Here is a 12429-nt window from a genome sequence, read left to right as displayed (position 1 = left end):
GTCAATTATAGAGCCCATATCTTTGGTTCAAATGAATTTTACAGTCCCCAGAGTAATATTTGCATATAGCAGAACCTGGATAGCTGGTGGCCATAGTGGGATCTAAATACCTCATGTTTTTCATGTCTTTATCCCACACTGCTACCTGGTTTTGTAAGAAAATACATGATATTTCTACCGAACACTAAGGGAGGTGGCAGAAGACAAAAAGACTTGCAGGGTCTCACAGAGAATTTGTGGCAAACCATGGATTTTGTAGCTGCACGGGAGCTCAGTGCCAGACCCAGCTCCTCTTAGATTAACATCTGGCCAGTGGATAAGCCATCTGAGGCAGAGTGCGATTGAACTAGTTCTTACTGTTCCACATGAAAATTTATTAATCAGACTTGCTTCTTTCTCACTTACTCTTTCCTTTGATTTCATTTCCTCTGGGCATGACTCGGTTTGTGTCAATACTTAAAATATAACTTGGTTGTGGAATTTTCTAAAGCCAACTGGAGATCTAGGATCAATGCAATTAGTCTGATTTAAAAATGATTCGTGTCTTATATATATGTGGTAGAAATTTGACATGCAGAACGTCATAGAACAGAGCCTTCTTCCAACCACTTTTCCTCACTTGACCCTCTCTTAATCTCTTGCAGAAGTCACCTTTACTGGTTTTACAAAGAGCTGCCACAGTGAAGACAGGGATGTCTGCATCTTTTCAAATGCTGAGCATTCAGGCATCATGCCTCTTATCACAGCAGAGAGATCAAGGATGTTACATGTCAGTGAGAAGGACAAGTTCTACTTCCATCCAACAAGGTAACAAGTTTCATTTGAACCATCTTTACCCATGGTTTGTGCAAAAACAAAAGCACCTATGATTTTGGGACTCTCGTCCTTTCTGTTTGTGTCAGCTGTCTTTTTGTATTGTCTCACAAAGAATTTAGGCAGATGGTTCAGACTGGATGTTGCGCTCTCCTGTTCTTTGTCTGCCTCTGCTCCTGTATTGCTCCTGTCTGGCAAAAATTAGTAAGCTCAGCCATCAAACTTATGCACACACAAAAATCTCAAATCCAGAAAAGAAGAAAAGAAAAATGAACCAAACCCAAACATAGGTTAGGGCAATTTTTAAAAAATTTGGGTTTCAGATTCCATCAAGGGGGCATCTCCAGACCAATATTCTTGGATTTCCCCTTTTTCTGACATTTGTACAGCAAAACAAGCTTCACATATTCCATTTCTTAACAGTCGATCCTGAGCATCTCTGACTTCTCAGCCTCAGGCTTCAGAAAATGTCAGGACCTCCAGCAAAACACCCTGAGACGGGGAATGTCCTTTTGGTCAGGGAAGCGGAGCTTGATTTTTGCCTGCGAGATCACATGAGAAATGTTGATTGGTACTGAGCAGGCTGTGAGATGTCAAACGATTGCCAGAACTGCTCCTGCCCAGGGAGAATATCGTCTGAACGTGGAGAAACACAGAGGAGGGAGGGGAGAGCTTCAGTTGTGACCTTAAGTTGCTGCTGGTTGCAGTGGCTGAAACATAACCGCATCCAATGGAAACCACATGCCTATTTATTTATTACAAGCAGCGAACACTATGCAGAGGCTGTGTCAGGGAGGGCTTGAAGTGGCAAAAAAATCCAGCATGGACTTCACTTGCCAGTCAGAAATAATTGGAGGTGTCCCACACTGCTGTGCTTACAGCCCCTCCAGCCTTCTGCCAGAATTTTTATTTTAGCCTACATTTTTTCTTTTTGCTCAGGGCACGAGTTTGCGTGTGGGTTTCTGAGACCTGTCCAGCTTGTCAGCTCCCATTATGTTTCACTCTTGTATCCATCCCACACTATTACGCTATTAGTGCGCTGCTGAATATGCAGTCTGCGGCAAGAGCTGAGGATTTTCAAACATGATGAATGCACATGGATTACTAAACACTTTCTTAGTAATCTAGTGAAACTCCAAGGGAGATTGCACCTCTCAGTGCTCCTCGTGCATTGTCTGCGTGCGTTTAGTTAATCCACCTTTGCAGCTGCTTGAACCGGGCTGTGGCTGCATTGTTCTGCTTCAGCATCCTGAAGGGATATCTTGATGGATAAGTCCTGTCAGGGAGAAGGTGAGCGTTGCCTGAGAGCAAGAGAGGCAATCGAAACATCAGGGAATATGGCAGGACTGTGAAGTACATTTCTCGTCTCACAGGTAGACGTAACCAACCGAAATGATGGATCTTCTGAGAAGAACTGAACTAGCTGCCAGGATCGGAGGAGCTGTCTTTGTTCTCCACCCCTTTTGAGCAGTGTTGGCTGGGAAAAAAATGGCCCATTTGTTTTGCTGCCCTTACTGTAAATCTCTGCCTATCAGTTCACTATATTCAAATTGTCAATAATGGGCTTTTTCCAGCCTAAGCACAAGAAATTGTTTCTTTAAAGGAGTATCCATGTGACAGTCTAGAGATGTTTCTATGGACTTCTTTGGATCATAAGTGATTGCGTCTCATTGTATTTTTTAATAGGAGTGATGTGACCAGTTGGTTGGTTCCTTTAAGCTGTGTTAAACCTTTAGTCAAAATGTTGTTAAAGCAATTAAGATCCTCGTTTTGTGATTCAGGCCACTACACTTCGAAGATCTAAGAATTAGGCACTATACTCATTCTGTAGTCAATAGAGACACTTGTCTAGGAAAATCTACTTTTTTATTAGAACATAAATTAAGACAATAAACTTTTCAGACACAGTTCCAAGCACCTGAGTATGAAAGAAAAAACACAACAAACAAAACATGCTTATAAACACCTTAATCCTTGTTCGTTCTAGAAATGCAAAGTGGCTCCTTGACCTGCAACAAACTTCTCTGAATTCCTAGCAGAAGGAAGCAGTCATGGTGCCAAGCCTGACAATATTCAAGAAGGTTTTCGCCAATGACCTCAGTCACACGGTGTGAATGTTGGGGTTGTCCTTGCAGGGATAGGAGTTGGACTTGATGGTCTTTGTGGGTCCCTTCCAACCCAGGACATTCAATGATTTTACAATTCTGTGATTTATTTAAGCATGTGACCTGCTGGCTCACTTTCTCATGCTTTCTGCCATTCCACCTTCCTCCTGCAGAAGCTTACTTGGTCATGGGAGCGTGCATTTTTCAGGCCCTTCAGAGGGCTCTTCCATTCCAAAGTGCAGTTGTAGGGAACAAGGCTGCCAGGTACTGCTGGACCGCCAACATACACCAATCTGTTAGCAAAAAATAAACAATCCATCACCGAGTGGGTGTGAAGAGCACTGCCTGTGCCGTATCAGCGCTGCAGAGAGCGCCCTGGTCATTCATTGCAGTGCACATTTTCCCTTCATTAAGCAGTTACGGCGTCATCTGCTCAGGCACTGCTGGCCTGTGGGCGTTGGTGGCTCTATCACTGCAGTTCCTCAACTCAGGAAATCCAAGAGGCAACCACAGGTATTCAAAGTGCGAATTCATAGCTGGCTCTAAGGACCATGACAGCCCACGCTGGCCAAAACAAACTCCAAGGAGGAGGAGATTTGGGGATAGAAGCTATACTGGAAATAAGATGATGTTCTCTGGCCAATCCCAGCCGACATTTGGAGAGGGCAGATGCCGATTTGCACTTATCTTGGAGATTTGGATGTCAAACATGCCACAGTGTAAATATTGCTACAGAATTCATCTTTAGAGACTGTTCCAGACCTTATGTTATGCTTAGGTTTCATTTATTTTCACTTATTTTCCAAGTCTTTCTTCTCCTGGGCATGGGGGTTCACCTAGTACATATCAAGACATTGTCCATATGTGCAGAAGTGTTTGTTGCCAGTGTAAATAAATTACAAACAACAGTCTAATACTTTTTCTTTTCTCTGTTCTTTATAATAATGTTACCTCTCTTACCTGTCAGCGTACAGACCTCTGAAGACACCTTGTTCCCTGAAGAGAGATGCAAAAGCTCAAGGAAGACCCTTTTCAAGGATTTGGATGGAGGCGTCCTGGACTTAGAACCACCTGTTTCTGTTTTCCCAAAATCAGAATTTGAGTGGACACAGTTCTACCTGCGAGCTGGTAAGTACCTGCACTACCTGGAGTGCTTGCAATGTCGTGCATATGTTTGACCTACCAGGTATGGGTTTACACCAGGGTTTCATTGAGACCTACAACTGATGGTCGTGGTTCCAAACTGTGTGATGGCTTTCCAGGATGGATGCAATGAATTACTCTGGCCTCCAGTCGTGTCACGGGATGTTTAGAAATTTTTTTTTACTGAAAGAGTGGTGAATCATTGGAAGAGGCTGCCCAGGCAGTGATGGAGTCACATCTGGAGGTGTCGTGTAGATGTGACACTTTGGGACATGGTTTAGTAGGCACAGTGGCGTTAGACTGACAGTCGGATTGGATGATCTTAGAGGTCCATTCCAACCTTCATGATTCTATGATTCTAATTAGAGTGTAGAAGCCTGGGAAGCCTCATTGCACTATTCTGTGGCCACCAGTGCCTCTCTGTCCTCTTGCAGAATTATGCTACCTGGCATCCTTAGCCCCTTTAGGGTTTAATTAATTCATTTTTAAGGCCAGACCAGAACTTACCTGCCCTTTGCAAAGTCCTCTGAGAGCATTAAGTACAATATGCCATGGAAATGTTATGTAAGTGCCAAATAATCACAGTAATTGGCCCAGAGAGGATTTTCATCCATATCCCACTGAGGAGATAATCAAGCTGCAAACCCGCTCCAGAAGTTTAAAGACCCGTCTCTCTGGTTTGAAAAGACCCATTCTGTTCGGTAACCACTTTCTGAAGGTTCACACAGCAAGGCTCCATTTTCATCCTGATTAAAACTCTGCTCTTTGATTCCAAACAAACCCTTTAATTACATTAGCATTTCCTGTGCCTGCTGCTGCTGGTGGCCGCGTTGCTGAAGAGGCGCATCCTTTGTGACTCCAGTGGTGTGGGAGGCTGATGGGAAGGACTGCATCAATCCTGTTTTCTATCCCAGTCTAAATCTGATTAAACATGAGAAGAACTTTAAACAAAATATCTGATGTGTAAACAGTGCAGGCTTGTCCTCTAAGGATTTCACTCTAACTGGCCTCTTACAGGGCTGATTAGCGTGTTGGCTAGACACAAACACACTGGTTTTTTACTGCACCTTTTCTGCCCTGGTTATGAACCACATGCAAGCGCTAATACCCTAGCAGTATTATGACTTGGCATATTAATGCATGTTGCATACAGAACCTGGATTTTATTTAGATCACATGGTTTTTAGCACACCCTGGCACAGTTGCAGGCATGCTGGGAATCCCCACCATCTGAACTGCTCTGACAGTGTAACCTGCACTCCACGAGGTTTATCTCCTTGTGTAATGGAGATGACAGCATATGGTAAATGCTGCCTGCATCTCAGGCTATAACAAAAATGCTGTGTTTTCTTCTTGCTGCCCAAATATGAACGGGGATGTTTTTGCCTCCCTTCCTTCACAACTGCACGTTAAATTCCTCTGTATTTCTCATTCTGATCTGCGGTTCCTTTTCTCTCAAGGTTAACATTTGGAAAGGCACAGCTTGATGCTTAGGTGAATTCATGGTTGCCCTCTTCTCTCCCCGCTCCTTCCCCTTCTTGGTGCCGTAGCACCGAGTAACTCGCACAGCTCAGTGCAGGCTCCTGTGCCAGGCAAACAGGAGAAAATTCTCACCTTTCCTGCTCCCACAAATCTTCTGTGGGCCCATGCTCCCCCTTGGCATGATAGTGCTTCAAGACCAGCGAAGGTGGTGGTGTTACAATGCTGTTGAGCAGAATTTGGCCTTTAGAGTTGTGTCTTTCCTCAGTCCAGATAAGCATTTCGTGCTCATGTTATCTGGGTGCTCAAGACCCACTTGCTGAGCTCACCTGTGCATCCACTATTCCCTGTTAAACCTCAGTAGGTCTGACCAGCTCCAGCAGCTCGGTCAGAGCAGAGCCGTGCGGCCGTTAGTGCTCTGCCAGCCTGACTAACCACAGAAACAGGACACAGTCTTTTCAGGTAGCTGCACAACATCCTTGCACTTCCACAATTCAGGGGCACAAGTTTCTTTGAGACTCAAAAGCTCTGGGTTCCCTCATCCTCTTAACTGCATCTTTATCCAGACACATCTATGTATTGCTTTTAAGTATGCAGTTTGGACAATCAGCTTGAAATTATTTGCCCTCAGCCATTTCTAGATATTCTGGTTAATCTAGGGGGAAAAGCAAATCACTCGGTATATTTTAGGCACACAAAAGCCAGGAAGATGTTTTCTCAGGATGCTGCTGTAGGGAAGGGGCTGGGACAGCCACATCTGGGGCATGGGAGGTCCGTTCAGGATGAAATGAATGCTCTTGAATTCACATGATTTTTTATTGAAGACACAATCGATATAGGAAATATGCAATATATTATTGTGTATACATATATATGTGCGTTTATCTAAAAGCAAGGAAGGACCACTTGGCTTCCTGAGTTCTGCTCGCTGCAGGCAGGCAGGAGGGAACCATGCAATGTGTACGTGATCACATACACACTTCTCTTTTCTTTTGTCTTCCCATGTACCTTCCTACCTGCTGTGTTAGCTCCTTGGGTCACAGAGCAGGCCTTTGTATTGTGGCTTCCTGTAGAAGCAGAGCTGTTCACATAAAACTGAAGTTTTCTTTTTCTGGATAAACTGCAGAATTCAGAAAAAAATACCCAAAACACCCAGGAGGGAACCAATCCAAGATTTTTGTTATGATTATTTCTACTAAAAGAAAAATGAGCAACAACAAAAGTGGTTTTGAATCAAACAAAGAATGATTATGTTTTAATCTGAGGGCATTTTTTCTCTTCTTTTTTTCTTTTAAGTACAATGTTTCAAAAGTTTAGCAGGAAATGTTTTCCAACAGCCCCCCCTTCCCTAAATCATTTATAAGGAACTTCCACAGTATCATTTTTCAAATTATCCAAAACAATTTAATGAGTTTAACATGAATTTGTAATTACTTTAATCTCTTTGAGCTGCCATTTTTGGATGACAAAATGTTTTTCTCCCCAAACTCATCTCTGTACCAAACCTCTTACAAAAGAGCTCGGGGCCAGGCCTGGAGCACTAGATGGTACCGGGATAAAGGAAATACCAGAATCACAAGCTCTATAGCAGAATTTGTCAGGGTGCTGCGACACCTTTCAGCTTGCTGTGTGCTAGGACCCCCAGGTCCCTTTAAGCGAGGTAGCTCCCCACCAGAGAGATCCCAGCCTACATGGGGCACTTGAGTTAGAGGTTGTCGTGCTGGTCTTGCTGGCCACTCTTCCAGCCTCTCCAGGTCCCCGTTCTGATGCATCCACCTCACCACTCACCTTAGTCTCAGCAGCAGGCTCAGTGAGGTGTTTTCGATCCCATCACTGAGATCATTTATGACGTTCAACAGCATGGAGGCAAGTATGAATCCTGGTGAAACAAATAAGGTAACCCGAGTATTAAATTGTCAATAGTGTCAGCGGCCCAACTTAGTGGAAAAGTGATGAAGAAAAGCAGAAACGAGTGGATATTGGTTTGGTTCTGCGCAGTCAGACACTGAGCATCAGTAACTCAACAACCTGTTTGTCTTCTTTTATCCTGCTTCATAGGAGAGATGTTATGATGAGTCTATAGGTGGAGAAAAGGGAATGTGGGAAGGGGAGTGAAGAAAGGAAATCATCAGAAAATCCGTCTGCTGTTGTCTGGCCTTGCACAAGTGTTTTTCCCACTTGTTAGAGGGGAGAACATGACTCTAACGTTCCAAGTGAACACAAAAGATTGCGGTTTGCTATATGGGTTTTTAATCTCAGCTGCTGTTTGTGGTTAAACGTTAGGGTATGAGGGTTCCAGGTGTCAGGGTGTTACAGCAGGCAGGCAGGTCGGCACCCCAGATGATATTGGGCTTTTCACGATCGGTTCAAATTCATGCAGGCAGGGATCCAGCCCCCAGTGACCTTGTGCAGACCCAGAAGTGAGTCCTTCCAGTTATTATTCCTTTTAGCATGGCTTCAAATTTGTCCAAAATAATAAACTTCCTGTGTCTCATGAAACTGTTAATTATGATTCAGAGTTCCCAAGGTGACTTCCATGCTGGTTTCTGAGAGATGCACAAAGATCCTTAGGTTTGCATGACAGCAGTGTCTTCATGTATCCTACTTTATGATGGTGTAATGGATGGAATCTCTGTTCTCCTTACTTTTATCCAATGGAGTCTTTCTGGTGTCCCAAAAGGTAAGGAAATTCTGGGCTGTAGGATTTAACTACTGGGTAACTTCTTTCCATTTTCAAAATGTGCTCCTTGCATTTACTGTGAATAAATGCATTTATTTTGCTGCTCAGGCAAACCTAGCACCTCCTTGTAAGTTCTCTGGGTACAGTAGAAGCATCAGTGAAATTCAGGTCTGTAATGCCCTTGGGGGGGGTGTTGTACATATTTTGACACAGGAAAAAGAACAGAATTTGTGACTTGCCCAAGGTCAGTTGTTGAATTAATGCGGATCCTTCCCAAACCCTGACAGCCAGACTCTAAATCTAAAAGCACCTTGCACTGCTTAGACAGGTTGAAAAGTATGCTTGTAATAACTAGAATCACCTGAAATGTATTTTACATTCTACTTTATTATTAAAAATCATGCCTGGAGCCTTTTTTTGAACTTTACTGAACACTTAAATTCAGACTGTGGTTTTAAACAAAAAAAATCCCAAACTTTTTTTAAGTAGCATTTAAAAAACTAAAGAAGTGCTTTGTTGACAAAAATGAATCAGCTCTAGTGGGAATCTGGTGCTGAGAGGATTAGTGTGTTGTGGACAACTGATCTTTTTATCTGATTTAACAGATAACTGAGACTATGTTTTCCCGGGCTGTTTTCAATCCAGACAAATCTAAAGCTGTGAAACTCCTGCAGCAGTCTCGCTTGCTCTCCAGAATCAATCGGCACATTTTCTAGATCATAAAATGTAGCTATTTCATAAATAACTGCTTGTCTGAAGCATCTTGCACAGACACAAAAACACTCAATTTTGTCAACTGCTGTTATAAAAAAATTGCATCGCATTGAGACTAAATGTCATAAATAATTATGCAGGTTTGCTAGGTTTCATCAGAAATAAGAGAAAAGGTCAGAGGTAGCTATAGACAGCTCAAAATTCCCAGGGATGCGGATCAAGGATTTTTGTGCAAACTTCTTTCTTTTGGTAATTTTTATTATTGAAGGAGGAGCAGATGCTGAGCTCTTCTCTTTGGTGACCGGGGACAGGACCTGAGGGAATAGCAGGAAGATGCTAGGGGAGGGTTTGATTGGGCATGAGGACAAGTTTCGTCCTCCAGAGGGTGGTGGAGCCCTGGAACAGCTCCCAGGGAACAGTCACAGCCTGACAACATTGCAGAAGAGTCTGGCCAAGGCTAAGACAGGGGTTGGACTCAGTGGTCCTTGTGGGTCCCTGCCCACTCAAGACATTCTATGATTCCATAAATAAAATTCTCAAATAATGATTGAGGAAGTGCATCTTTGTGGCGTTCAGGCTGCTGCTACGATCTAGGGCTAAAGCTGCGGGAAATTTCTGCACCCACTATATTTAATATTCCAAGGACTATGATTAGCTACACCTGCTGTGTATAATCATGTGTACTAATTAAAGGTGTTTGAGAATAGAATACAGGTTTGCTTGATTTGCAAGGGATGAAACAGATGCAATGTTGGAGTGAAACATTTACTGTTTTCCTCTGATTCTTTTCTTTTGTTATTGTTGTTCACAAATAGAAATTTATTTTTTCTGCAATAATTGGCCCATGCAAAATGGATTGAAAGTGCCAATAGCAGACATTAAAAGAGCTGTTACCAAGTTATTGTTTTATAAAACCAAACATAATATGATAAGAAAATGCCTGTAACTTTTACTTAATTTTCCTGCAAACACAGCTCTGGCAAGGGTTTCATGAGACTGTAATTAAGTTGAGAATTAAGTTGAGACCAAAATCGAGAACAATGTTGGAAGAATTTTTTTTCTTGTTCATGACAGAGCAAGGTTTAAAATAAGCCAAAGAGAAAATAAGTTATTTTTATATCTTTGATGCTTACATGGTAGCTTATCAGATGCGAGACGACTGAACCTGCTGAGCTAAAGGATCTGCTTAGCGGAGGGCAGGAAGGCAGAGGGATGGACAAGTGAAGGTAATGAGTCCACTAGCGGGGAAATAACGGGAGGCACGTGGGGACTCTGCCTCCGTGAACAGGCTGCCAGGGCTAAACACCCCTGGCATCATTTGCTTTGTCATGGGGGAACAGACCAGAGCTGGAGATGGAGCACAGGAGGTCAGCACCGGGCCCAGTGTGACCATATGACAGTTCCATTTTGAAATACTATAAATTGCTCTCTCTCAAACTCAGCTGTATCTCAGCCTCTAATAGTTATTTTCCTTTTCCAAAGGTATTTTTTCCTCAATTCTGAAACTGGGATATGAGATGAATGTCATTGTTTACTGTCCATGCAATTATTACAGAGAAATGCATATATATAAATATATACACACATGCACAATCGTGTAAGCCTATTAAACTTTATCTTCATGTTCCTGTGGGGAGCATCAAATGCTTTTCTCATGATGAATCGAAAAAACCTTGGGCAAACCCATCCATTTTGCATGTTCATTGCAGTAAATGGAGTTTTATTTTTTGTCCCATCTTTTCTTCTTAATTTCTAAATTCCTCCGGTACTTTTAATCAGGCATGCACTGGTGTTCGGCTGCATAAAATGTAAAATATGTGTATGTATCCATTAGGAATAATGAAATTTGGAAAAAGCGATTGCAAAGTCAGGTCCCTGACTCTGGGAGATAACCTTGGCCCTTAGGATAGCAATCCTTTTTGAAGATGTGCCAGCAAACAGTTTCCGCCTACAATTGCTATCAGAAATTCTTGGCTTTTCCTTTTAGCCTTAATCCCTGAGGTTACAGCAGGTTTGTCATTTTCAAAACCGAACTCCTGTGTTTAGGAAGCTATTTAGAAAAATTACTCCGGTTTTAGAGTTTGTGAAAGCTCGGAGAGCTCGTTTGTTTCCCTCTGAGATAAAATATAGCTCTGTGCCCCCCAAACACCCTGTCACCTTCATTTAGGAGTCAAGTTATGGATTTGATATCCATTTCTCTACCTTTCTGTATATAAATGTTGTCTGAGACCCAAGCATAAGCTTTTTTTCATAGACAGGATGAGGCCATTATTTCAGGGTAGTTCTTCTTAAGATGTGATTTATAAAGCATTAGTGGTCCATGAAACCTGAGTAACTGATGCACACATCACCGATGGATTAATTTAAGAGCCTGTCAGTTAAAGGTGAAAAGAATCATTAGGCATCTGGAAAGCAGAAGCTGTGAAGAATGGCTGGCAAAGTTGGGTGGCTCGGTCTTGAGGAGAAGAGATTTAAGAACTGCCTTCAAAAATATAGAAGGCTGCTGTGGAGTAGAAATATAAATTGCTCCCCAAGTCTATGGAATCAGAAATAATGAGCTGAAATTCCAGCAAAGATAATTTTAGAAGTAGGGGGGAAATGTGAGAATAAAGACAGCAAAACACTGGAGTGGCTGGCCTCGGTGTGTTGGGGAGTCCCTGTCAGTGGAAGTTATGCAAGCACTTTTAAGTCATAGAATCAGTCATTAAGGTTGGAAAAGACCTCTAAGATCATCCATCCTGTCCAACCATCAGTCCAACCGCACCGTGCCCACTAAACCATGCCCTGAATCACCACATCTATATTTTTTTTGAACCCCTCCAGGGATGTGGACCCCACCACTGCCCTGGGCAGCCTCTGCCAGGGCTTCACCACTCTGCCAGTAAAAAAATTTTCCTAATGTCCCATCTGAACCTCCCCATACCTTTCCCTGGGGAGAGTGGAGAATTGATCAAATAACTTCAGAAGGTCCTTTCTGGACCTGTTTTCAAAATTATGTAAGGATGCTCCATGGCTTGCAGGAATCTTTGAAGTTTGACTGTGATTTATTGGTCCAAAGGCCAGGGTGCTGTAGTGGGAAGGTCTGGTAATTAGGACTTTCTAAATACTACTGACGAAGACAAAAAGTGACTACTAGGGAGGAAATTAGTGCAGAGAGATTCTCTCCCAGCCCCTTGCTTGGTCCCTCTCAGCCTGTGCAATATATGTGTAGAGGCTGGTCCCATGGAAAATGATACACTGGACCTAAACGGAGTTCACAGCACCAGGGAACCAAAACTGAGGCAAGTTCCTTATCTGGGACGTCTCCTTAGACAGTGGTATCTCAGATACCAGCCTTCTCTCCCAAGGCACTGATTCATCCAATTATGATTTTACTTCACGGAATCACAGACTCATAGAATCAGAGTGGTTTGGGTTGGAAGGGACCTCAAAGCCCATGCAGTCCCACCTCCTGTCAAGGACAGGGCCACCTCCCACTGGACCAGGGGCTCCAAG

The 12429-nt window shown here is 43.0% G+C and overlaps 1 protein-coding gene across 1 annotated transcript in view; it reads left to right on the top strand.

The window, feature by feature from the left end:
- The window catches only part of PKHD1 (PKHD1 ciliary IPT domain containing fibrocystin/polyductin), a 244371-nt gene that overhangs the window by 174385 nt on the left and 57557 nt on the right, over window positions 1-12429 (top strand). Inside the window, exons 57-58 of the mRNA XM_069850843.1 lie at window positions 645-807; window positions 3886-4046. Coding sequence (XP_069706944.1) covers window positions 645-807; window positions 3886-4046 — 324 coding nt within the window. The remainder of the gene's footprint in view (window positions 1-644; window positions 808-3885; window positions 4047-12429) is intronic.

Source organism: Phaenicophaeus curvirostris, chromosome 2 (assembly GCF_032191515.1).
Source record: "Phaenicophaeus curvirostris isolate KB17595 chromosome 2, BPBGC_Pcur_1.0, whole genome shotgun sequence".
Lineage (NCBI taxonomy): Eukaryota > Metazoa > Chordata > Aves > Cuculiformes > Cuculidae > Phaenicophaeus > Phaenicophaeus curvirostris.
The sequence above is the reverse complement of the archived record's forward strand: the minus strand, read 5'-3'. Positions and strand labels throughout refer to the sequence as shown.